A 27,285-nucleotide genomic window follows, 5' to 3' on the forward strand; every position below is an offset into this window, starting at 1 on the left:
AATCATGTCCAAGCCTGCAGAGTCAGGGAGCAATCAGAAATATATATTTTAGTGGAAAAAACTCATTACTTGAAGATATTTCTGTGGCTCTGTCAGACTTGACATTTGTTTTTCAAATAATTATTGACATCATCTTATTATGGTTTTTATTTTGATTAGAAATTATTTTTCTTGAGTTATTAGAACTGCATCTAAAAAGCTGGTTTGCAAAGATTATGCAAATGCAAAAGAAACTATAGAAATAATCCCTGCCAGAAACAGCAAAACTGTCGCTTTCTTGGTATACAAGAACTTGGAGAGAGCAGGCTGGATTTTGTCTAATTATTTAAAAAATATGGTGCTCAGACAGCAGATAAATCAAGAAAAGTGCCTGGCCCAGAGAAATTGCTTCTGATGTTCTAAATTCAAGATGATCGGGTTTCCTCTTTCTGCAAGGCACTGTCACATCTTAAGTACCTCACAGCATCAGAGATGGAGGAAGGCAGCAGCTGAACACAGCCTGAACTGCCCATGCACAATAGATCCTGGCAGTGTCTTTTTTGGAATGAATACAAAAACCTTGATAGTATTATGGTTTATGTGGTATGTGATAATAAGCTGATTCATTTCCTGCTCAGATTCTTGTCCAAATGTTAGATCTGTTTTGTTGTTGTTGTCTAAGAAGCAGTTAAAGAGGTATCTTTGCCTCCTGGCATGGTGTTTCTCATCTCCATACAGGAAACAAACTCTAAATGGTTCTGCTGCAACTCGATCCTGTACTCAGGAATGTTTCTCTTCAACACCACCACCACCAAAAAAGGAGCACTTTTTTAATTGTATCAAGGTAGGATGAGGTCCATGTCCACACTCCCCTCTCTGCTGAGGAAGCACATTAACATTTGGGCCTTTCCTGCAGTGAAAGGCTTCAGCACGCATGTTCCTGTTCCCAGCCTTGGAGCAGGGGAAATCTTCTTTCCTCCTCATAGGAAATCTCAGTGCTGGGATGCTACACCCTCATTTCCTACCACCACCTGCCTGTCCTCTTTGGGCATTGGGACCCTTTTGCTGGGTGCAGGATGCCCTGGGAAGTGCTTGGAGCAGTCACGCCTAACTTGGTATGTTTGCACACACTGAGCAGCACACTAGGCAAGTCCCCTGCTGGAGTAACAAATTGAGGTGATGCTGATAGCACAGCTTCCTGTGTTTGCTTATTAAAATGTAAGGTACAAAAGGAGCTATGTTGTGTAGCCTTCCCTCATGTGCAGCTGCTTTGTATTGATGCAACTTCCTTGGGAGGCAAAAAATCACCAGGAAAATCCAGGCGTTTTTTTTCCCACTGAGTCATGCTGTTGCAGCTATGCCAGAAGGCAGAGCTTTCTGTGTTGTGTCAGCCTTTGTGTCATAGCTTGCAAACCTCCTTCTGTTAGGGCAGCAAATCAGCTTCAAGCTCTTCTGGCTGAAGGCTTTTGGAAAGGGTAAGAGCAAGTGGAGGGAAAAAAAACTGCTTCCTTGACAGGGCAGTCTGAAAGGCTGGCTGCGGAGTATGCAACCACTTGCACAATGTTACTGCACTCTGCCACAGTGGCAAGGCGAGGACATTGCACAAGGAAAATTAGAGGAATCTGTGCTTCTGCTTTTCAGCTGGGCCTGCCGATTTGGGCATTCAGCTACTGCCAGCATAGGCCTGAAGAGGAATATGATGGAGTTAACGTTGCTTAATTTACATTATAATATTCCTTTTTTTCCTTCTTTTTTTGTAGTTCGAAGATGAATACATGAAGCACTGTGAAGCAGATTAAAGCACAGGCACCAGCGGTACATGCCGAGGCTCTGCTCCCAGACCTGTGAACTGATGCCAAGCCTCCTGCTTCCAATTACACAAGCCTTCCACATCTTGCTCCGGAGGCTGTGAGCACAGGTTTGACCATCTCCAGGGGGTGAGGAGGGTGCTGCAGGCTCAGCCCTGCTGCTGCTGGCAACCATGCATACAGTTCACTGGGTGAGCACCAGGAAGCAGCCCTATGCAGGTTGCAAGGCATTTCTGCTAATGCTGCAGGCTGGCCAACAGCCTCAGGGACTTCCTCTCTGTCCTGCTGCCTCAGCATTTTCTTCCAGACCCTATGGGAGGGTGTTGCCTGCCCTTGTTGAGGCCCCCCCTCCATGCTCTTGCTCCTTGTTTCTCAGTCTCCCAGAAGAACAGCAGCACAAGAGCTGTTTAGAGCACGGATACTGCCATGCAGGTGGAAAGGGAGAAAGAGGGGGACTGGCTGCAGGGTCATCTCAGGTGAGAGTGTGGAGGGGGAGCAATTGAAAGAAAGAGATCTACCTGTGGAGGGTCAGCACCACGCTGTCAGGATGAAAGGGCTGCAGGCCTGCAGTAGCTGGAGCCTGCTCCTAAGGACCTGAAGCATTGCTTGGTTCGTGGCTTTTGACCAGCACACCTGTTTCTGTGGGGTTCTGTCCCACGCAAAAGCATAAACATGTTTTTATGTCAGCTTTGGTTCATATCCAGCTAATACATACTCCTAATATATCCTGACCTGCCTGGTGGAGGAAGGTTGTGGTCAGAGACTGCCCCTGCCAGCAGCAGGGATGTGGGTCGCAGTGCTGGAGCTAAGGTCAGGGAACTGCCTGTGGTGGAAAATGGGTGCTGCATGCGCTGCTGCCAGATGCACGATGACATCTAAAGCTTTAGAAGCAGTATCTGCAGCTCTGTCTCAGCTCTGCATGCCTTCTGACAGGCTTGTGTAGGGTCTCTGCTCTCTGCAAGAGCACAGGCTTGCTGCAGCTCTGTGCCCTTCTGCTGGGAAAAAGCGATGTAGTGGCCAAGGTATATAGCTGCTTCAAAGCACTGCAAGGAGGAAGGAGAATGATATCTTCATGTTGAGTATGGAAGAGGAGAGAAAGCACTCACAAGATGCAATTTTGTTCAGCGCAGTTACTCTGGAGAAAAAGCAGGTGAAGTGTATTCTTGCTTTAAGACAAGACTTTGTTCCCACTGTGATTTTGAAAGAAGTTGTACTGCGCTCAGTGATGCTGTGGGAGACAGCTGCTGGTTTCTAGCCTCTGCAAGGCAGTGGAGGGGACAGTTCTGGCATCCTCAGGCCTTCCCTGACTCTGGATAACCTGATAAGTCCTGACAAATTGATTTCCTGGAATGTGAGAGAAGTCGTGTAGAATTTGTTTCCCTGTTCATGGAAACAAGCAGATTTCTCACTCTCATTTCTTGGCTTTCTAAGCTGTTTGGGAAGAGAAGAAGGGCAGGGTCCCCGTAGCCTTCTCCTTCTGGAAGAAACCAGAAACTTAGGCTCTGTTTCATACTGTGATCTATGTCTCTCTATTATCACCCTATACTTTCTGTACAAGTGAAACCCTTGAGGCCCCGGTTAGAAGTGTGCTGAGAGCAGGCTGAGCTTGAACCTTGGGAAGAAGTTGCTGATGGGAAAAGAAACAAAAGCTGACCCCTACTTCAGATCGCCACAGGTGCATGGTGGTGATGCCATAGCATGCAAGAAATTGTTATGTGCTGAATGAAATACAGGGCTCTTGTGTCTCTTCAAACCTCTTCACAAACTGAACTTTTTAAAAAAACTTTGTCAAGGAGTTGCAATTTTGATGGCAAAAATGTACAGGAATTAGTTGCACCAATCTCAGAATTAACATTTTAAAGTGTTCTGATAACCCAAAGTCCTCCCTGTTTGAAAAACAAGAGCCATTCCACTGAGAGATGTGAGAGGAAAGCAGCAGCTTTTGGGAATCTCACAGTATCTCCTCACTGAAATGCTGTGTCCTGCAGCTTTCTCCATGTCTTTTTCAGAGCAGAATTTCTTTAAAAATGTTACACTTATCATCTGTTTTAAGGAACAAACAGAAAACACCAAGGTTTTTCAATTCTTTCAATTCCTCTTTTAGAAAGTGCTGAATTTTTACCCTTATGTGCAATGCTAATTTTAAGGCAGTGGGACTGAGGCGTGCTATCGAGCTTGTCCCTGCACTTTGTCACGGTTGAATATCTGCTGCCACCAGGGCCCGGGCAGGTGTCTGGGAGGCGGCTGCAGTCAGTATGTCTGTCTGTCTGTCTGTCTGTAGGCAAGCATTTCTCAGAGCAAGCAGACAGCAGAACAGGGCAACTTCTGAGTACGGAAAAAGTAGATGGAAGTTGCTGTCAGGAAGTTCAGAGTTTGAATTTAATGGTTTTCCCCTTCAGTGCTGGGAAGGCTTCGTGCCTGCACCCTGCTTGGCCATTTGACCAGGTATTTATTTCCATTCAGTCAGGATAAATGTCTCTTCTTTTAAAATCACCTTGGATATTTACAGAGGGATGCTTTTATTCAAGCTGTGTCTTCTTTTTGAGTATTTTTCCTTTTTTTTTTTTTAGTATTGTTATGATTTTCATGTGTTTTCTACTGGTGAGGCACTGGCACAGGCTGCTCAGAGAAGCTGTATGTGCCCTATCCCTGGAGGTGCTCACCACAGAGGGGATTGGGACTGGGTGGGCTTTGAGGTCCCTTCCAATGCAAGCCACCTTGTGATTGTACTTGTTGATAACTTAGGACTGCAACATCCTAGGAAAAGAAAGGATGGTGAATGTTTCTCCAGTACTCTTTTTGACTAAACAGCTTGACTCCAACTTACATGTGTTGCAAGATACAGATAATTTACAGAGCCCAAACAAGCTGAGATCTCAATACAGTTAACAACTCCTCAATGCATACCAAGCAATAAATATCGAAAGTAGAAAGACGGGAGCAGAATGCTGTTCTTCCTCAAAACTATTTCTGCACCTAATGCTGCAGGAAGTGATTGGGAAAGAATGACTTGTTCAAAATAGTTGTATCAGCCTTCCCAGTGATGAGAACTGACTGTCAGGAGGAGAGGAATCTGCTTCTTTCAACTTGCAGGGAAGAAGGTGCACAAAGAAATGGTTTTCATTTCTGTGTCCCCATTCAGCAGCAGCGCTAGAAGTAACGGAAAGCAGAGTCTGAAGGGCAATGTCATGCATGGTGGGCAATCCTGAGCTCTTTAGGAGCCGTGGATTAGTTAGAGGGCATTGGAAAACTGTCAGCACTAACTTTTCTCCAAGGTGGGATATTCCAGGCGGGAATATTTTGTAGCTCCAGACCTTCCATAGGATTTGCAGCTTTTGTTGTAATTGCAGATATGAGATGACTACATGAACCATACAAGATTGGTATATGAAGAAAGAGAAGGTCGATGCTCAGTACACCAGGCGTAAGTATTTACTCTTGGCAGACCCAGGACTGGGGGATGCTGTTTTTCTGCAGTACCAAAACTGTTTTCAGCAGGCTTGTAAGCTTTAATAAGTGATTTATTTTCTGGTGTAACCAATAGTGAAATGTTCTTGGGCACCAATAGCAGGAAAACACAGCCCCTCTGTAAATTAATATCAGTATTGTTCTAATTATGTTAGTTGATGGTGTGGTGGTAATGTCTAATTCTCATCTGTTCCCAACATTGATTTACCAAAAAGGGCAGAGTTGTTGGATTGGGTATCAGCTTGTTCAGCCTTTCTGATAAAGAAAGTAAATTGCTTGCAGAGTGTTTAAAAGGGTGTGCCAGGAGTGCACTCAGCTTTGCTCTTTAGAAGTCCTGAGGCTCCGCTGTGGGAGACCCCAGGATCACTTCAGCAAGGTTTGCCACACGGTAAGCCCCAGAGTCTCAAAGATCTGGCGTGGACTGCAAGTCAGTCCGATGCCTTGTTTAATTTCTGGCTTGTGACTTCCTGGTGGCAGCACCCGGCTGACAGACTAGTACTGCAATGGCTGTGTTTCTAACTGTCTTTTCCTGCTGAGGATTGAGACATAGCATTGTAGCTTTGTTCCTGTGAGAGGATGTAATGCGAAAGAGTGAGGAGGCAGGGGCTGTAAGATGTCTGCATGAAGGACTTTAAGAATGGCCTTTATGGCTGCTGAGACACTATGTGGCTGTAACTCTGAAACAAATGGCTTGCCATGTTTTCAAGTTTAGGCAGCTGAAATAGGAGAGAAAGATAAACATCACTGGATCTCTTACAGATAAAATTTCAATCTGATAACAATAATCCTAATAAAATTCCTTCCTAATAAAATTGCACAGGATTTTAATTGTTACAAGTTGCTATCCAAAAACAAGTTCAAAACTCCTCATTTATCCTTTCTGTTAACTACAGCAAAATGTTCAACCAAAGTAAACAGAAACCAGCAACTAAGCTGATGTGGCAAGTGTGGGTGATCTACATAGCTTTGGCTGCACTCCTCCCTGAAGAACAAGCCCTGGGACAGGCCTGTCTTTCTTGCGATGCCACTCAGTCTTGCAACTGCTCTTCCATGGGTTTGGACTTCATTCCCTCGGGGCTCACGGGCAAAATCACGGCGTTAAACCTGGCCCACAACAGGATAAAGCTGATCCGGGCACATGATCTGCAGCAGGCTGTGAACCTGAGAGCCCTGCTGCTGCAGTCCAACCAAATCAGCTCCATAGACGAGGACTCGTTTGCCTCCCAGGGGAAACTGGAGCTGTTGGACTTGTCAAATAACAGCCTGGCTCACTTGTCCCCGGTGTGGTTTGGGCCCCTTTTCTCGCTCCAGCACCTCCGCATTCAAGGCAATTCCTACGGCGACCTGGGAGAAAGTTCCCCCTTTTCCAGCCTGAGAAACTTGAACTCCCTCCACCTGGGCAACCCACACTTCTCCATCATCAGGCAAGGAAACTTTGAGGGCATTCCGTTTCTCAACACGCTGAAGATTGACGGTGGCAATCTCAGTCAGTACGAACCTGGAAGTCTGAAATCGATTAGGAAGATAAATCACATGATCATAAGCGTGCGAAGGATTGATGTATTCTCAGCAGTCATCAGGGACCTTCTGCACTCTGCCATTTGGTTAGAAGTTAGAGAGATCAAATTAGATATTGAAAATGAAAAACTGATTCAGAACTCTACTCTTCCTTTGACTATACAAAAACTCACATTTACTGGTGCTTCATTCACAGATCAATACATTAGCCGAATAGCAGTGTTATTGAAGGAAATCACATCTTTGAGAGAGTTAGAAGCAATAGATTGTGTGCTTGAGGGGAAAGGAGAATGGGATACAAAAGAAATTGCAAGTAGTGGGCAAAGTTCTGTTGAAACAGTATCAGTAACAAATATGACTATTCTGGATTTTTATTTGTTCTTTGATCTGGAAGGTATAGAGACACAAGTAGATAAGCTGAAAAGACTCAGCATTGCAAGTTCTAAAGTATTCATGGTGCCATGCAGACTGGCAAGATATTTTTCATCACTTTTGTATCTTGATTTCCATGATAATTTGCTTGTAAATAATCGCTTAGTTGAGACAATCTGTAAAGGTTCATGGCCTTCATTACAAACTCTAAATCTAAGTAAAAATTCTCTGAAATCACTAGAACAGGCTGCAAAACATATAAGTAATCTACACAAACTGATTAATCTTGATATTAGCGAAAACAATTTTGGTGAGATTCCAGATGTGTGTGAATGGCCTGCAAACCTGAAATACCTGAATCTCTCCAGCACTCAAATTCCCAAATTAACACGTTGCATTCCCACAACTCTTGAAGTGCTGGACGTTAGTGCTAACAACCTGCAGGATTTTGGTCTGCAACTGCCAAATCTGAAGGAGCTGTACCTGACAGAAAACCATCTGAAGACCTTGCCCGAAGCTGCAGGCATTCCTAACTTAGTGGCCATGTCGATCAGCAGAAACAAGCTCAACAGCTTCTCCAAGGAAGAGTTTGAGTCCTTCAAGCAAATGGAGCTGCTGGATGCCAGCGCCAACAACTTCATTTGCTCGTGCGAATTCCTCTCCTTCCTTCAGCGTGAGGCAGGGATAACCCAGGCGCTTGTGGGGTGGCCAGAAAGCTACATCTGCGACTCTCCGCTGGCGGTGCGAGGGGCACAGGTTGGGAGCGTGAGGCTGTCGCTGATGGAGTGCCACCGGTCCTTCCTGGTGTCTTTGATCTGCATTCTGACGTTCCTGTTCATCCTGATCCTGGTGGTCATTGGGTACAAGTACCATGCGGTCTGGTACATGAGAATGACCTGGGCATGGCTCCAAGCCAAGCGGAAGCCCAAGCGAGCCCCCGCGAAAGACGTCTGCTACGACGCCTTTGTCTCCTACAGTGAGAACGACTCCAACTGGGTGGAAAACATCATGGTGCAGCAGCTGGAGCAGGCGTGTCCACCCTTTAGGCTGTGCCTCCATAAGCGGGACTTTGTGCCCGGGAAGTGGATTGTGGACAACATCATCGACTCCATTGAGAAGAGCCACAAGACCCTCTTTGTGCTGTCGGAGCACTTTGTGCAGAGCGAGTGGTGCAAGTACGAGCTGGATTTCTCGCACTTTCGCCTCTTTGACGAGAACAACGACGCGGCGATCCTCCTCCTGCTGGAGCCCATTCAGAGCCAGGCGATCCCCAAGAGGTTCTGCAAGCTGCGCAAGATAATGAACACCAAGACCTACCTGGAGTGGCCTCCTGATGAAGAGCAACAGCAGATGTTTTGGGAGAACTTGAAAGCAGCTCTCAAAGCCTAGATAGGATCATTAAAAACTGAGTCCCTAGCCATCCTCTTCTGGATTTATTTCCATTGCCTTTTTGTGCCTTTATCTAGCTGTATCTAACAGAGGTCTGAGCTACTGTAATTGCTGTTACTTGCTTTGAAATTGTACTATTCTTGTCTCTGTGATCATGACATTTCTAAGCATTTTAATCAGCAGTCTTACCTAAAGCAGTTTTGTTTAAAGATTTGCTGTTGAAAAGTTTTTTAGATACACAACTGTCTATTTTATATAGCTTTATCTTTGCAAAAGCTTTACATGAGAGCCTGCTTAGCCTAGGTTTAACCACTTCAATTGCATCCTAATGTAAGACAGTTTATGCAGCAAGGATTTTCCTCCTAGCTCCATACTGAGTAGATCTAAGGACTGATTCTCAATAGTATTTCATGATCGTGGTAAGTTAAATGTCAAAATCTTCTAAAAATCATAGCTGCAAACTTTAATCTACATACGTGCTTTCACACTGTGATGCTTGTTCTTTCTTAGTGAAGAGATGCTTCAGAGGAGGATCCATACACTTTTTTGACTTGCTTAAGTGTAGTTGTTGAAGTGCTCACCTGAAGTGTGTCAACACAATACCAATGTAGTCTTTAATTTCAAGACCATACTCTTCTCTCCAATCCACCAGCCCAAAGTGGGTGTTCCTCACCTTTTTTCTCTGCAACTTAGTCCGCAAAACCAGAGCAGCTGAAGACTTTCCCACCTCAAGCACTGTTGGATGGGCTCATGTTATCTTAGGAAGATGGCTGGGACAAGGATTGTAACTGCTGAAGAAGTGGAGTAAACAGAGACACCACCACCAAGCTCTTCCTTCAGATGTCATCCGAAAATGAAGGGGAGTCTCAGGTGGCGCCTGTCCTGGAGATGCAGAGAGTTTCAGCCGACCCTTAACAGCTTGAATCTGGTCAGCCTAATAACTAACTGTCTACTTGATCAGGTCAGTGTTTAGGCATAATGTTCTTGGGACTGACATTTGCAGGTATGCACAGAAGCAAATCTTGAAAGGCTTCCCATGGAAATGTTTACAGTACTTATTACTTTATCTGGGGTTAGATGATAGAATCATGAACAGCTTGAGTTGGAAGGGAGCTTAAGGACCACTTAGTTCCAAAGCTCTGCCATAGTGAGGAATACCTTCCAGTAGGAAAGGCTGCTCACAGTCCTATCCAACCTGGCATCCACAGCTTCTCTGGGCAGCCTGTGCCAATGCCTTGCTGTTCTCTGAGTAAAGAATTCCTTCCTAACACTTAATCTAATTCTACCCTAACTTGAAAGCAGCCTTGAAATCGTAGGACAAGTTAGTTGTTCCTGTTTCAGTATATTTCCAGAGTGTATGTTCATGTATATTTACAGATATATGAGATTATGTATATATGCTCTTGTATATGTATGTTGCATATATATATTCTATATTTTTATTATGAGTTTCACTTTTTTAGTGAGTCTTGTGGCAACCTGAATTTGTCTGAAGGGTAAAGTTATATGTGACTTTGTCTAAGTTTGTGTTGTTGGAGCATGAGCACAGAGGAATGTATGTGAATGTTTCAGTGTATTTCCAACAATGGTCAATGCTTTTTCTTTCTAAGACGTTTAACTTTGTATGCCTAATGAGAACTGGCTTTCCTGTGGATAGATAAATGTATTACGTTACTAAATGAAAAAGAGCAACATCAGGCTTTTTTTTTTTTTTTTTAATTTGATGTTCTTGTCTTCCAAAATCCTTGTCAGTAGCAGTTATATTTGGGAGTCATGCTGGACTTTGGATACTTTTCTAAATAAATTTGCTGGTCTTCTTAGTGCTTTTCTATACTCTTTCCTGCTGTCGTCATATCACTGATTAATTCCTAACAATTCCATTGTAATTGTGAATCAATAATAAAAGCCAAAGGCTTCAATACTTCCACGTCAGTTCTTCTCCTTTCATTTTCTTTTTCTGTGCCATTTAACATAGAAGGCAATTAAAATTACCTTATGTACAAAAAGTGAGATTTTACATTGAAATATGCCTCTGAAGCCTTACCAGTGTTGTGCAACACAGAACAGGTCTGGATAATCAGGTTCTGTCACAAGTCTGGATAATTATTCTGGAGTCCGTACCCCCACGTACAGAGTGGGCTTTGCACGATACTTATAAGGAAGCATCCTGGCACCTTGGACAATGACTGTGGTGAAATCCAGGGGTATTAAATCAATGTTTGTTTTACTTTCTCGGGCTTCTTTCTCCCTGTAAAGGCTTGCTTCTCCCTTTGTGGCTACTGTGCTTTCTTCTGCCTGAGAAGAGAAGTAGCTGACTGTGGGCCATAAGCAGGCGTTTCTAATGAGTGGGCTAGATGGCGTTGCAGGCAATTGGTTTGTGATGGAATGTCAAAGTATGGGTGTATGGGCTGAGTGTATTTGGAAAATAAGGAAATCTGCTTGTACACGTGTGTCTCTGTGGGCGTATTTGTATGTACTCACATATACTTGTGTGTGTATACTTACGTACCCATGCTTCTGTGTGTATGTTATTCATACGTGTATGAATATGCACACACACGAGATTACATTTTCTGAGGGTGTAGCATGGTGCATACCCTGCTTTCAGTTCTAGTTTCCTGGTGTAATGACTTCTGTAGGGTTGGTCCAAAGTCTGCTTTTTTCAGTTCACTCTGTTGGATCAAAATAGCACAAGGGCCAGTCAGATCTGAACTTTTGGCAAGTGACTAGTGAATCATGTGGTAGCAAACACTGAGCATAGATAAAAGTGACTGGGAGGCTGAGTGCCTAGAGATAAGGAGGGAAATAGGTGGAATTGACTTTGTGATGTGCTCTTACCACAAGCCCACATTTCATGGACTCACTCATTTAAAGAAGATGAACAACATTACTGATTTTGTGTCAATCAGATTCTCCACATAGGAATTATCCCACATACATAGCTGAATCTGAAAACTGAAGTGGTAAGGAAACAGCCACATGAGAGGAAGCTGGGTGAAGAGCAGTCATCAAGAGAGAGAAGAAACATAAAGCAGGATAAGCAGCATGCAAGCACTCGAGATGGAGCACCAGGGAATGGTTTCTGCACAGAGGTGAGTTTGCAGGCTGGAGGTTCAGAGAAAAAGAGAGACGCTATGATGCCGTTGTGAGAAGTGAGGAGGGTGCACTGGACTATCTAACCTCTGCCACCAAGCCTTACTCCTCAGTGTGGGAGATGCAGGATGCTTGGGTGCTGGGCAGGGGCCACCTCCTGGAGGGCATAGTGGGAAGGAATTTCTTGCTGCCAGCAGTGGAGATGGTAGGAGCAATTACAGGCAGCTGGCAGGGCTGCGTAGCAGGCAAGTGTTGAGTGGAACACTCCCTGGGAGTACCAGCAGCAGTGTCCTTCAGGAAACAGGGAAGGAGTAAGGCAGCTCATGAAAAAGAGACAAGCTGGGTCAGGCTGGAAAACTTGTGCTCAGTTTCCTCTTGGAAGGATGCCTTGTGTGTGCTTTGTCCAGTTCATGTGTTGTCCCGTTTGTACGTCACTGCCAACTGCCCAGGGAAGGAGAAATGTGAACATGGGCTGCTTTTGTTTTAGGAATCCAACAAGAAGGAGCTCAGTAAGCAATGTCTCAGGACAGGGGGGTCAGCTAGCTCCTAACTTCACTCTGCTATCACCATCACTTTACATGTGTGTGTACGCGTATACACATATGTGCTATTGATGCATAACCAGGATGTGTGTAATACGTGCACAACTGAGTGGGAGGCAACAATTTTCCCAGTCTGCTTGTGCATCGATCCACACTGCATTCTGTAGCGTTTCTAGAATTTAATACCCCTCTTTTAGCTTGATGCTGCTTCCCAAGCTAGAATCAATTTGCACGCTATTTGCATGCACTTACATGTAGCATCTATTAGCATTTACAGAACCTTGCTCTATTGACACTCGTGGTTTTGTTTAGGAATATGTTCCTATACTTCTACTACTTTTGTCTAGGAAGAATAACCTTGAATGTGCCTGGGTTATCTTTGTCTGTAAACCAGAAACACTTTGGGAATTTAATTCATTATGATGCCTTATGGTACAAGTGTTATCTGTGAAAGTTTTCCCATATTACCTGTATTTCAGCTTCTATGTGGCAATTTATTCTGTATCCATCACAAAAGGGAAAAAGTGATTCCTTAATAGGGTGGTAAGTGGAGCGGGGAAATGTTTCTGAATGGGTGTGGAGGGGTCAGAGAAGGACCCTGGAAGTCAAGAAGCAGGCTTACAAGACAGGAATGGGAAGAGAATGGCTGAAAATGAATGAGAGTAAGAAAAGAGTTTCCAAGAGTGCCCCCATGGGACAGACAGTCAAAACAACCTGGAAAAGACACTCGGGGTAGTGACAGGGTAGAAAAATTCCTCCTGTACCACCAAACTGAATTTATTCCTGCCCTCCCTGCCAGTAAGGAGGAGAGTTGTTTGGCTCAGCCAAGTGTTTCCAGTGTGTTACCTGTCCAGTTCCCTTTTGTTCTGCCAATTTTCAATCTGTACATAACCAACCTTTAGATAGATTTTGATGGATCATGCTGCCTAGTTGCTTGTGTTTTTTTTTAATTATTATCTCTTTTCCTAACTAGTGTGCAGCTTGATGCCACCTTAGGCTTGCTATTATTTTAGTAATCACACTTGAATGTGTTGCTCATGAAACTGATCTACACTGTAGCTTTTTCTGCTATTGCCTTACAGCACTGTGTTATCCAGCCAGCTTCACATAATCAAAGAAGCCCCATAAAAAAGCCTCATCTGGACAGCAGGTGAGTGCGACTATAGATTATAACTTTGGATGGGATTCACCTGCCTAAACAGCTAGACAGCTATACAAGGGATCTTCATTTAAGATTATGGTATAATTTTTCTTGGAGGTATCGTATCTTATTACGTGTCTACAAGACAGGATGTGAATTGCCCCTAAAAGCTGTTATTTCTCTTCAGTGACCTTGAAGTACATGGTGAGTGACCACAGCTTTAAAGTCTGGGGAGATTATTGTGTCCTCCAAGACTGAAATCTCTACATCAGAAAAAGACAGAGATTGAGGGAAAATAGAGCATGAAGTCAAAATACTTGTCGTCTTTTTTAGGTGGGAAGAGATGGAAGGATCTAAAAAATGAACCACATCCTTTCCTCTTGTCTCTGTATGTCCAAACAACCTCATCTAGTTCTGCCCCTTTTGAGTGACTTTAAGCAACTCTAGCTCAAATAATGCAACTAGAACAGGAGGACTTGTCTGTATGAACTTGCCTACTTGGGCCAGCTACTGTAAAACAAACTGGGGTATGAATTCCGAGTACAGTAGTTCTTCTGCACAGTATCTCAGTGGGATGACTGAAGGAGAAAGTACTCCTCTGTGAGTCAATCTAACCTTTGGGAACAGTTCATTTGTCTCTTTGGAGATGGTTCACTCTTTTGACCCTCAGTAAAGTGACAACATCTCTGGCAAGGATTCTGTGATACACTGGGAAACGTTATCTCATACTTTAAAAGTGCTCTTTGATCCTTGCCAAGAAAGCATAAACCAAAAAAAGGTTCTAAATGCAACATATTATAAGTATTTTTAGGGGAAAACTGCCCTCCCTAGCTTTAAGAATTGTTTTATTCTAGTTCCTCAAAGAAACTAGCTAATATCTCTGTTGGAAGTGAGGTCAAGCTGGGTATTTTGGTATGCTCTGCAATACAAAAAAAAACACATAATCAATATGAAAGGTATGAAAGTGAGGAGAAAGAAGAGTGAGAGAGAATCCACCTACAACTGTGGGGGTTATCTCTAATCGTTTCAATTCAGATCACAAGGAACTGGCTGTGAGGCTGGAAAAAGAAGTGGATGTATTCCAGCCAATTGACCTGACCTGCAGGAAGCACCCAGAACCTCTGATCCAAAGCAGAAAAAATCCCTAGCCGAGGGGGAGGATATGGCAGTAAAAAGGAAGATCTAGGAGTCAGCAAATTGTAATGGTCAGTTCTACCAGCTTGTGTTTCAGATTCAAGTATTAGAGTGATCACAACATGATAATGATAGACTACACAGACATATCTCTTTGCATCTAGCATATATATGCCAGGGATAGCCAAAGGCAGAAGAAAGTAGTTGAAATATATGCAGCCTTCTTCTCTGTACCATCAGAAGTGAGATTAGACATATGCTTGAATGAATATTAAATATTTCTAAATGGGATTGGATTTGTAATAATATAGCAGTTATTCAGGTCTCTAGTTAAATTTGAAAAATATGTGCAGCTGTCCATTCATCTGACAGTACTCACTCAAACTGAGAACATGGTGGAGAAAGAAAAGAGTTAATTCAATGTAATTGGCATTTCGCAAATTATTTTGGAATATTTAGGTACAATAAGCTTTTTGTGTGTGTGTGTAAAATAATGCAATTCATCCCTGAAATGCATTAAAAACAAATGTTATCATAGTGTCTTCAGAAAGACAGAAAAGAGGGACTGTGTTTTAGCTATATCCAAAGCGTAGCTACTCCAAAACTAAGTAATCATCTTGTATTTTGTAGATATTTCAAAGTTTAGGCAAAATAAACAACTATGCATACTTGGAAAGTGTGGGTGATCTACATAGCTTTGGCTGCACTCCTCCCTGAAGAACAAGCCCTGGGACAGGCCTGTCTTTCTTGCGATGCCACTCAGTCTTGCAACTGCTCTTCCATGGGTTTGGACTTCATTCCCTCGGGGCTCACGGGCAAAATCACGGCGTTAAACCTGGCCCACAACAGGATAAAGCTGATCCGGGCACATGATCTGCAGCAGGCTGTGAACCTGAGAGCCCTGCTGCTGCAGTCCAACCAAATCAGCTCCATAGACGAGGACTCGTTTGCCTCCCAGGGGAAACTGGAGCTGTTGGACTTGTCAAATAACAGCCTGGCTCACTTGTCCCCGGTGTGGTTTGGGCCCCTTTTCTCACTCCAGCACCTCCGCATTCAAGGCAATTCCTACAGCGACCTGGGAGAAAGTTCCCCCTTTTCCAGCCTGAGAAACTTGAACTCCCTCCACCTGGGCAACCCACACTTCTCCATCATCAGGCAAGGAAACTTTGAGGGCATTCCGTTTCTCAACACGCTGAAGATTGACGGTGGCAATCTCAGTCAGTACGAACCTGGAAGTCTGAAATCGATTAGGAAGATAAATCACATGATCATAAGCGTGCGAAGGATTGATGTATTCTCAGCAGTCATCAGGGACCTTCTGCACTCTGCCATTTGGTTAGATGTAAGAAAACTAGCATTCAGTGTTCCTGAAAAAATACAACTTTTGAGAATTATGTCTTCCTCTTTCGCAAACAAAATATCTTTAAAACAGTGCTTATTTACAGATGCTACTGTACCTGTGATTGTCAGCATTTTAGAAGGCATGCCAAGATTAATGGAGGTGGAGATGAAAGACTGTACACTCTTGGGCACTGGTCAGTGGTATACACAAATTCATGCAAAGCAGTCACAATCTCTGAGGGTTCTGACAATAGAAAATTTATCTATAGAAGAATTCTATTTGTTTACAGATCTCCAGTCTGTACTAAATCTACTGTCTCTTTTTAGGAGAGTCACAGTTGAAAATACCAAGGTGTTTCTGGTACCATGCAAACTTTCACAACAACTTCTGTCATTGGAGTATCTTGACCTTAGTGCAAATTTACTTGGCGATCAGAGTTTGGAGCATTCGGCCTGTCAGGGTGCATGGCCTTCATTACAAACTCTAAATCTTAGTCAGAATTCATTGAGTGACTTAGAAATGACAGGTAAAAGCTTGTTTCATCTAAGAAACCTAACTCTCTTAGACATCAGTGAAAACAATTTTGGTGAGATTCCAGATGTGTGTGAATGGCCTGCAAACCTGAAATACCTGAATCTCTCCAGCACTCAAATTCCCAAATTAACACGTTGCATTCCCACAACTCTTGAAGTGCTGGACGTTAGTGCTAACAACCTGCAGGATTTTGGTCTGCAACTGCCAAATCTGAAGGAGCTGTACCTGACAGAAAACCATCTGAAGACCTTGCCCGAAGCTGCAGGCATTCCTAACTTAGTGGCCATGTCGATCAGCAGAAACAAGCTCAACAGCTTCTCCAAGGAAGAGTTTGAGTCCTTCAAGCAAATGGAGCTGCTGGATGCCAGCGCCAACAACTTCATTTGCTCGTGCGAATTCCTCTCCTTCCTTCAGCGTGAGGCAGGGATAACCCAGGCGCTTGTGGGGTGGCCAGAAAGCTACATCTGCGACTCTCCGCTGGCGGTGCGAGGGGCACAGGTTGGGAGCGTGAGGCTGTCGCTGATGGAGTGCCACCGGTCCTTCCTGGTGTCTTTGATCTGCATTCTGACGTTCCTGTTCATCCTGATCCTGGTGGTCATTGGGTACAAGTACCATGCGGTCTGGTACATGAGAATGACCTGGGCATGGCTCCAAGCCAAGCGGAAGCCCAAGCGAGCCCCCGCGAAAGACGTCTGCTACGACGCCTTTGTCTCCTACAGTGAGAACGACTCCAACTGGGTGGAAAACATCATGGTGCAGCAGCTGGAGCAGGCGTGTCCACCCTTTAGGCTGTGCCTCCATAAGCGGGACTTTGTGCCCGGGAAGTGGATTGTGGACAACATCATCGACTCCATTGAGAAGAGCCACAAGACCCTCTTTGTGCTGTCGGAGCACTTTGTGCAGAGCGAGTGGTGCAAGTACGAGCTGGATTTCTCGCACTTTCGCCTCTTTGACGAGAACAACGACGCGGCGATCCTCCTCCTGCTGGAGCCCATTCAGAGCCAGGCGATCCCCAAGAGGTTCTGCAAGCTGCGCAAGATAATGAACACCAAGACCTACCTGGAGTGGCCTCCTGATGAAGAGCAACAGCAGATGTTTTGGGAGAACTTGAAAGCAGCTCTCAAAGCCTAGATAGGATCATTAAAAACTGAGTCCCTAGCCATCCTCTTCTGGATTTATTTCCATTGCCTTTTTGTGCCTTTATCTAGCTGTATCTAACAGAGGTCTGAGCTACTGTAATTGCTGTTACTTGCTTTGAAATTGTACTATTCTTGTCTCTGTGATCATGACATTTCTAAGCATTTTAATCAGCAGTCTTACCTAAAGCAGTTTTGTTTAAAGATTTGCTGTTGAAAAGTTTTTTAGATACACAACTGTCTATTTTATATAGCTTTATCTTTGCAAAAGCTTTACATGAGAGCCTGCTTAGCCTAGGTTTAACCACTTCAATTGCATCCTAATGTAAGACAGTTTATGCAGCAAGGATTTTCCTCCTAGCTCCATACTGAGTAGATCTAAGGACTGATTCTCAATAGTATTTCATGATCGTGGTAAGTTAAATGTCAAAATCTTCTAAAAATCATAGCTGCAAACTTTAATCTACATACGTGCTTTCACACTGTGATGCTTGTTCTTTCTTAGTGAAGAGATGCTTCAGAGGAGGATCCATACACTTTTTTGACTTGCTTAAGTGTAGTTGTTGAAGTGCTCACCTGAAGTGTGTCAACACAATACCAATGTAGTCTTTAATTTCAAGACCATACTCTTCTCTCCAATCCACCAGCCCAAAGTGGGTGTTCCTCACCTTTTTTCTCTGCAACTTAGTCCGCAAAACCAGAGCAGCTGAAGACTTTCCCACCTCAAGCACTGTTGGATGGGCTCATGTTATCTTAGGAAGATGGCTGGGACAAGGATTGTAACTGCTGAAGAAGTGGAGTAAACAGAGACACCACCACCAAGCTCTTCCTTCAGATGTCATCCGAAAATGAAGGGGAGTCTCAGGTGGCACCTGTCCTGGAGATGCAGAGAGTTTCAGCCGACCCTTAACAGCTTGAATCTGGTCAGCCTAATAACTAACTGTCTACTTGATCAGGTCAGTGTTTAGGCATAATGTTCTTGGGACTGACATTTGCAGGTATGCACAGAAGCAAATCTTGAAAGGCTTCCCATGGAAACGTTTACAGTACTTATTACTTTATCTGGGGTTAGATGATAGAATCATGAACAGCTTGAGTTGGAAGGGAGCTTAAGGACCACTTAGTTCCAAAGCTCTGCCATAGTGAGGAATACCTTCCAGTAGGAAAGGCTGCTCACAGTCCTATCCAACCTGGCATCCACAGCTTCTCTGGGCAGCCTGTGCCAATGCCTTGCTGTTCTCTGAGTAAAGAATTCCTTCCTAACACTTAATCTAATTCTATTGTATTTTAGTTTAAATAAGGAGGAAATCACTTTGGATGCTACAAGCAGTTCAGAAATAGAGCAGGCAAAATGATTTGTCCTTAAAGTCAGTGAATATCACATGTTCTAATTCTGAACATGCACTTATTAAAAAAGGGGAAGGGGCTCAATTATTAGAAGTTAATGCAGCCCATAACTAACTGAACATCAAAACAAGTGTATGTGTAAAGGCCAAAAGAGAAAAGTCTTCCGCATCCTCCACTGCCTTCACAGTACAAGCAGTTAGACCAGCATTTCCTCTACCAACAGACACATACCTCCAGCTACCTCTGCAACAGGAAATATTTGCCAAAATTTCAGGTGGCTTTTCCTCCACAGAGAGTTCTATGTGACTACCAAGCATATAATGAACATTACTGCGATTAGGTCTTCCTCCAAGTGGACATTGGGATATGTAGGAATTACAGTACAGCAGCTCTTGTAAGAGGCAAGGGGAAAAAAAAGAAAAAAAATCTAAAAGTAATCTTACATTACCTTACATTAATAAGATGATGAAACTATTTGGGTGCTATGTTTCAGACTTTGATGTATACAAAGCCATTATCTGACTTAAAATTCTTCTTATCTGCTACACAACTTCCTGTTGTAAAAATTTTAACTAGAAGTCACTAGCAAGGTATTTAACAATGAAACAAACTTTAAATATTGGCACTTCCTTTTTTTTTTTTTTAATGGGTATAATAAGAAAATAAGTACTTCTTTTCTAGCACAATCTTCTCATTAAATGCAGCAATTTCTTTAAAAAATGCCTTCCTAATATGCTGTAAAGTCCTTCTGTAATGTGGAAAGAGACCCGATCTTGCAAAAGGGTACATAGCACAGCAGAATTGTACCAACCAGCTATACCAAAAGCTACTTTGTCTGGTCTTTTTTACAATTAAGCATGAAATATGCATAGGGCAGTGCACAGGAAAATATCCAACACTGCATTCTCACTAATTTCTCACTTCTGTTCCAGATATAGGAAGTAATTAATGTATAGGACTATGCTTACAACTGGTCAGCCCATGTAATACATGTTCCCACCTAATCTGTTGTTAAGGAAATTGGAGATAAAAATTACCAGTAGGTAAATCTTGGTGTCTTCCTTAGCTGAAGTCAAAGAGAAAGTACTGGGTTAATGTTTTGAATTGTCTTCACTACTTTTTTTTTGGAGGAGTAAGATTAAATTTAAATATCCTCCTCACATACTGTGAAGTCACAAAAGTGGACTTTAAAAAAAATTATTTTAACTCAAGCAGTTTTCTACAGATACAGCAGCAAATCTTCAACAGATATTTCTTATGCTGGAGAAAAAATGTAGTTTACTAAGAGGAGGGGAAAAATAGCACTTGTTCTGAAAGTGGGTTATACCAATCTCATTATTTAAAGAACAAAAGCCACTGCATAGTCCTAAAACTTTACATACTTTACATTAAAACACTCCTCTCATTATATAAATTATTTAAGAACGTCTTAAAATCAAGGAGGAAGATATAAACATACTTTTTTTTTTTTTTTTAGCTTGCTTGGATTTTACATAAGATAAAGCCAAACAAACTATCATCTTCCCTAAGTATAATTGCTCTTTAATAATAATTGTTTTTCCATTCATTTGATGTGGCCATCTCATCCCTCCACTGCAGATCAAAACAAGAATTAGCAAGTAATCAGGCCACAGTTTAGAAAATTCAAATCGAAAGCACACTTGTTAGGGAAATGATATGGGTAACTCAACGCCATCTTCAAATCAAGCTTTTTGGCGCAGCATGGGCAAGTCTGTTTCTTGCCAACTCTGAACCAACCACAGATGCATAATCCATGAAACCTGGTATCAGGTGTATTTTCAATAAATCCTTCAAATGTAAACAAGGCTTAGAACATCAATCTGAAAATGTATTCAAACCATCCACAGAAAATTTTTATGGCTGATTATGGATACTGCCTTGTTTGAAAACCCAGCAGTTTCAAATGGCTTAAAACATTTAGAATAGTTAGAAAAAGCAAAGTTCTGAACATCCAGACCAGTAGTCATTTCCAGCACACAGGAAACCAGAAGACTTATGTTCTGCAGGAGGAAGTGATTAGTGACAGTGTTCCAGCACAAATGCTGTGCCTTTCTTGTTTTCTGGAGTGCACAATGATGGGCTGTTTGGACCCCTGAGAATCAGCCACTGCGTATTCTGCTAGGCTATAGGCTACAACTGTGCCATCCTTTGGGGAGGCTTCCACACCTGCCTTAAAACTACTTGTCATACACAGACCCAGGCATAGATGGGAAGTCCTTTGCAGTGCGTAGGATCCTGAGCTAGAAGACCTGGCTGAGGGGTCAGCGTGCCTGGTTTGCTGGGGCTGCCCCAGAATACAGTCAGGCATGAAGTATCCGAAAGGTAGATCTGGGTATGCAACTCTAGGGTTATTGCCGTTCTTGCTTCAGTTTATCTGTCAAAGAACGGCATGGACTCAATTTGTCACAGAACTGAAATATATTTCATAGTCTGATTTTTACTTTTCTGTCTTATTCTTTCTGAATGTGGGGGCTTTCTTTTTTCCTTAGTATTTATTACTGTTGTGATTACTTTTTAATGCAGCTTAAAAGAGGAGAAAATGACAGTTCCATAATCACATGAAAAGGATATGTATGATTACAGGACAGCTGGTGGGTATTTTCAATCATCCCTTCTTCATTTGTATCCACAAATATTTTCTGCTCACAGACTGAACAGATGCCATTGGACAAATTTCTTATTAAGCCAATGATGTTGTAAAACTGTCAAGATTGGGTTAACAAGAAAAAAAAAGTGAAAAAACATCAAAATATTTGATTAGCATCAAGTGTTCACAACTACAGTCTAAAAGATGTCAAAGATATGAATAGTGGGAAAATGGCTACAGTCATCTCCATTTACTAGTGCCAGGATTATTACCAAGTGATAGTTAAATCTTACTGTAGTTTCAAGATCTTTTGCAACTGTCTGCTTGATTTTGACAAACTGAGACATAAGAGGAAAGGGAAGACAGAACTACATAAGAACTACAGAAGAAGAACTACTCAATAAGCAACTATAAAAAGGAGAGGAGAACAAGATTCTTTTGCAAGAAGATTCTTTTGTGAACCTGTCTTGCCATGATGGTTAGGAAATTTTGTAATCTCTTGTCTGCAGGGAACCACCTGTTGGAAACTCTGGTATATTTCACAGGCTAGTAATTAATTAAGGCCAAACTTCTAATGATAAGATCATGGAATCATCAAGGTTGGAAAAGACCTGTAAAATCTTGTAGTCTGACTATCAGCCCATCCCCATCATGCCCACTAACCTATGTCCCTCAGTGCTGTAACTCCATGTTTCTTGAACACCTCCAGGGATGGTGACACCACCGCCTCTCTGGACAGCCTGTGCCAGTGCCTTACTGCTCTTTCTCAGAATAAAAGTTTCTAATATCCAGTCTGAATCCTCCCCTGGCACATCCTGAGGAAATTACCTCTCATCCTATCCTGTACCTAGGAAAAGAGGCTGACCCCCACCTTGCCACTGCCTCCTTTCAGGGAGCTATTGAAAGTGATAAGGCATCCCCTGTGCCTCCTCTTCTCCAGGCTGAATAATCCCTGTTCCTTCAGCAAGAGAGTTTGACAGTTTGTCAGTGGCACAAGAGCTGCTCTCCTTAAGGGAAAACGTTAGTTGTCTGCCAGAGTATCCAGTAGGTCTTTTTCTCACAAGTCCAGGAACTCAAAAATTCAGGAACTCACTTCTAGTCTTTGCAAGTGGTATCCAAAATGATGATCCCTAGTACTCACACCAATGGTGGAAGCTGTGCGGATAAAAGAGATCTCTGCAAAATCGCTGTGCATCGCTCCATTGTACAGTCCCTAAAAAAGCAGTGTTGCATCAAAATCCATGGAGCTGTCAGTCTTGACCCTATCACAAAGCCACAGTGAGTTTATTCTTGACCAGAATACCAGAACCAAATATCAACAAGATTCGTAGTATAGTTAGCTCCTGCTTCCCTCAAACTGAAGATTTAAGTTATTTCTTTTTTTCTTTTTTCTTTTTTTCTTTTTTTTTCTTTTTCTTTTTCTTCTTCTTTTTCTTTTTCTTCTTCTTCTTCTTTTTCTTCTTCTTCTTCTTCTTCTTCTTTTCCTTTTCCTTTTCCTTTTCCTTTTCCTTTTCCTTTTCCTTTTCCTTTTCCTTTTCCTTTTCCTTTTCCTTTTCCTTTTCCCTTTTTCCTTTTTTCTTTTTCTTTTTCTTTTTCCTCTTCCTTTTCTTTTTTCTCTTCCTTTTCTTTTTTTCTTTTTTTCTTCTTTTCCTTTTCCTTTTCCTTTTCCTTTTCCTTTTCCTTTTCCTTTTCCTTTTCCTTTTTCTTTTTCTTTTCCTTTTTCCTTTTCCCCCCAGCAACAGTCATTATCACACTTGAAACATTAAGTTTCAGTATTAAGAGATTCAATGAATGAGTGCGGTGGCTGAATAAAGTTTCAGGCTTTTCCCTTCCTATCATAATATCGTAAATACAAGTTGCAAGCTGACTATGTGATTAATAAGAATCAAGAAGTAAGACAACCTGAAGCTCCAACAATTCGGATTTCATTTGTTGAGATGTCTGGTGAAGAGACCAGCCAGGAACAATTCCAGTACAGTCAAAGAAAAATCTATTGAAGAAGAAATCTTATCAATTTCTAGTCCCAGTTTTACCAGAAGATGCCCATCTGAAGGATAAATTAAATCCAAGCACTGTAAATGTTATGGGTAAATAAACCACAATTCCAGTTGCACAGATCCTGTGTGTTTTGCAGAGTGGCCCGAAATGCCAATGTTATGTTGAATAGGTTGAACTTCTACTGAGGTATTTATTTAAATCCAGATGTGGATTTAAGGAATAAATTCAGACTCTTCGGTATGCATCTCCAGGCTCAACAGCAGCTGGGATGACTGCTGTTGATGAAAGTCTGTAGAATGAAAAAACAAGACAGAGCTGATGGGATGAATTTAACTCACCCAAAGCTACCAAAAGCTCCCTGTTGCCTGCCTTGCGGTTCTCCAGCACAATCCTTCTGTGATATGCCTACTTACTGCAGTTTCCTTTTTCATTTTTCCTGGTAGGTTGTCATTGTGTAAGCTGCAGAGAGAAAAGAATAAATTTTCAGTAAATTTGCTGCTTTCTCATACAAATCTATATTAGAGCTTTGTTACAACGTTTGCTCTAAAATGGAGTCCTAGTTAGCTGAAAAATGGTATCACTGCCTTCTCCTGGGTAGTCCTATAAACAGGCCAATTAGCATGCATTTGCATTAACTGTTTCAAAATTCCTTATTAAGTGTTATGTTTGTCTTGCTGTTAATTTTCATACTTTTAGCCTCTAGCTGAAACGCAGAAATATTCTGTCATGTGGATGAAAGATACGAATCTATTCCTACAGTTGAAAATTCCAGTATTGATTTATTATTAATACTTTAAGGTCTGGACAATTCCATAAAATAATACATATATATTGCTGCTAAATGGAAGCTTCAACATCTGGATCACATTATTTCAGATTTTCCTCATCCACCCATCACAGAAAGAGGAATTTCCTGACAAATCAGATTGCTGCCCAAAGGTAAAATGTTTTTCTCGTTACCATACTTTAAATGAGCTCAAAAAGACCTAGAAATGAAGTCAGCACAAGCATCACAGACAATTTTCCTATTTTCTAATTATGCAGATTAAACAGGTCATACAGGCACCAACTTAAAAATTGACCATCTGTACTCTGCCCCTCTCACAACATTCTTCACTCAGAGTAAGAAAGAATGCATATTACAAGCAAATTCAGCAGAAGGGCATTATCCCACTACCCTTTCCATCTTAAAGCATATGGAGAAACCTGCAAACGTAAAGAAAATAACTGTGTAATAATCAGATCTGTTGTGACAGACTGACCTTACCAGAACTCGTTGACTTGGCAACTCAAGCTAACTGGCTCTCTAAAAATCTAGTTTCTTTTGATGTAGAATATTCAAATACTCAAAAGTATTTGCATGAGAGGAGTAAGAAATCAGTTGCTTGGATTTTCTTTAGATTTAAATTAATGTGCTTATAGTTGATGGCATGCTAACAATTGGTAGAGATTTCTTTATTAAGCAAATCGCAGAACCTTATTTTCAAGTATAGCCCCATTACTTCTGTACAGAAATCAACACTGTCCTAAGCAAGCGTCAGTTTGGAACTGCATTCCAAAGTAAGTTCTCATGACACGATTGCCACATAATACAAGATAAATAATCGTTAAAATGGGGCCAGAAGTATGGCTTTTCTTGTTCAAAGTTTTTCTAAGACCATGACAAATCTGCCTTTCTATCTCAGATAGAAATTTTCTGTCATGCCAGGGAAGTACAATTTTGTCCACATATTTCATATTTATTTAACCAACAGGCAGCTTCCAACAGCAAGAAAATTGCATTATAAGAATCAGCTGGGTACCTGATAGTTATAATTTCCTTTGGGAAAATACAGAGTCAGAACTGTAATAAATCTTTTCCTTCCTTCCCCATTTGATATGCTAGTCTTCTGCTTTTTTTGTTGAGTAGAATGGATAGGAAGGACTAGAACAAAGTAGGCATGGCTTTCAAATGGTCGTAATTCTCTGAATATTACTTGTAATTGCCACTCGTATCACAGAGCTACAAGCATACAATTGCCTCCACTTCACTTAATTAAAGGAATGCCCCATTTGTGAGCAAAATGGAGAGATGGGAATTTTATTTGAGCACAGATACAAATCTGTTGAAAAAGAAAGGCTTTTACACTGTTAATTAGCAAAATGCAGGCTCTGTAGCTATTTTCAAGTATCTGAAACAACAATGCCAGAATTCTGAAAATTCTGGAACGATGGTTTTCTCTAACATGCTTCCCCATCTTAAGGAAATGTAACCCCCAAATATCAGCTACCATTTAGAAAAAAAACACAGTTGCCAGAGTGGCCCACAAACATTTGATTAACAGCAGAACTTCTTTATTTCCCTCCCTCTACTTTCTGATAGGATCCCACTCCTGTTATTTTATACCTAGCCATCTGGTGAAGGGCAACCTCCTTCTTGCCAAAATTATCCACAGCTGAGCCTTGGTTACTTTGCTGCAACATTTTGCTCTCAATTCTTTGAAATAAGAGCCTTCCCCAGCATGTTTTTTTTTTCATCATGAGACATTTTATGTTCTTGATAAGCCTGCAAAAGCCACTTTTAGAAACTAAAGGCTGTTGCTGTTTTTCTACCATTCAGTAAGTAGTTGCTGCTACTTCTGTTGTTATTTTTTGAGCAAGCCAATACTCTTTTCTTTTTTGAGCTAGTTCTATGCTCCTCTTGGCTTTCATATCCGTTTTCATTTAAAAGAATCCAAGCATATTCTTTTTTTCATATTTGCAAAGCATTTTGAAGAGGATGGAGTCAATCACTGCAGCCCTTTGCTTTATTTTTCCTACAAAAAATGTGCAGTTCTTTCTGAGCTATGCATCTAAGAACAGGAGCAGGGACCAGTACACGCAAGCACCCATCCTTAACACAAGGAGTCTGTCAGAAAGGTTTTCTAGTTGATGTTTCCTACTAAGCTTTAACTTGCAATGGAAGACTAGGGCTGCTTGTTTTATTGATCTCCTTGGACAGAGAGTAAATCACAGAATCACAGAATGGCCAGGGTTGAAAGGGACCTCAAGGATCATGAATCTCCACCCCCCTGCAACATGCAGGGCCACCAACCTCCACATTTCATACCAGCCCAGGCTGCCCAGGGCCCCATCCAATCTGGCCTTGAACACTTCCAGGGATGGACGGGGCATCACAGCCTCTCTGGGCAGCTGTTCCAGCACCTCACCACTCTCATAGTAAAGAACTTCCCTCTGACATCCAACCTATTTTTTTTTGTTTTTTTTTTTGTTTGTTTGTTCCTAAAGATTCAACTGTGTTGTATTAAACAAGGGAACTCGATTCTGCTGTGCACAACCTGCTTGTGAACTATGTGGGCATAAACTGAGTTGTCAGAAGCTGGATGGCAAGTAAGAGCAATGTATAAGCGAGCAAAAGCAGATGGTTGTTTTCCATTTAGCAAGCATATGGTTGTTTTTCAAACTTTGACTTATTTGAATGTTTCCTACCAGACAGAAATGATATGCAAGCATAACAACTGCCACCTGGAAGAACTGTGCCGAAGAAATCTAGATCCAACTGTGATTAGTGAAGCAGGAGATTGTTTTTGCTGTTCATTTTAATGTCAAATGGACAATTTCCTGTCTGAGTTAACCAAGTTGTTTAAATACTGATTGTGACTTCCTTTACAGCTTCTGCTCTTAATCAGAGGGTTTCCTTATCCAGTGCGGCAATATGTACCAATTATTTTTGCACCTGCCTTATGTAAGGATCTTGGTACCATTCAACTTCATAGCTTTGTTCTGTTTGTTTGACTTCAAAGTAGAGTAGATAAAGATTTAGGCAGTTACCGTGCTGGTAGAAGAAAGACAGGGAGCTGTTGGAGAGGGTCCAGAGGAGGCCACAAAGATGATCAG

General features: G+C 42.0%; 2 protein-coding genes across 8 annotated transcripts in view; both read left to right on the forward strand.

The window, feature by feature from the left end:
• The first annotated feature begins 1,491 nt into the window (after positions 1-1,491).
• The window catches only part of LOC125691799 (toll-like receptor 2 type-1), a 74,405-nt gene continuing 48,611 nt past the window's right edge, over positions 1,492-27,285 (forward strand). The window contains exons 1-4 of one of the 4 annotated variants that reach the window (XM_048941632.1): positions 1,492-1,897; positions 2,164-2,263; positions 5,138-5,211; positions 6,149-8,549. In XM_048941632.1, coding sequence (XP_048797589.1) covers positions 5,153-5,211; positions 6,149-8,534 — 2,445 coding nt within the window. In that variant the 5' untranslated portion in view covers positions 1,492-1,897; positions 2,164-2,263; positions 5,138-5,152 and the 3' untranslated portion in view covers positions 8,535-8,549. Of the gene's footprint in view, positions 1,898-2,045; positions 2,264-4,337; positions 4,889-5,137; positions 5,212-6,148; positions 11,627-13,251; positions 13,320-27,285 lie in introns of those variants that run through there. The other 3 variants (XR_007376253.1, XM_048941634.1, XM_048941633.1) reach the window with 3 other exon arrangements.
• The window catches only part of TLR2 (toll like receptor 2), a 29,548-nt gene continuing 13,843 nt past the window's right edge, over positions 11,581-27,285 (forward strand). The window contains exons 1-4 of one of the 4 annotated variants that reach the window (XR_007376254.1): positions 11,581-11,626; positions 13,252-13,319; positions 15,075-18,412; positions 21,348-21,415. Coding sequence is in view for 1 of the 4 variants with exons in the window: in XM_048941635.1 (XP_048797592.1) it covers positions 15,106-17,451 (2,346 nt within the window). In the remaining 3 variants the exon portion in view is untranslated. Of the gene's footprint in view, positions 11,627-13,251; positions 13,320-15,074; positions 20,279-21,347; positions 21,458-27,285 lie in introns of those variants that run through there. The other 3 variants (XR_007376256.1, XR_007376255.1, XM_048941635.1) reach the window with 3 other exon arrangements.

The sequence above is a fragment of the Lagopus muta genome, chromosome 4, assembly GCF_023343835.1.
Source record: "Lagopus muta isolate bLagMut1 chromosome 4, bLagMut1 primary, whole genome shotgun sequence".
Lineage (NCBI taxonomy): Eukaryota > Metazoa > Chordata > Aves > Galliformes > Phasianidae > Lagopus > Lagopus muta.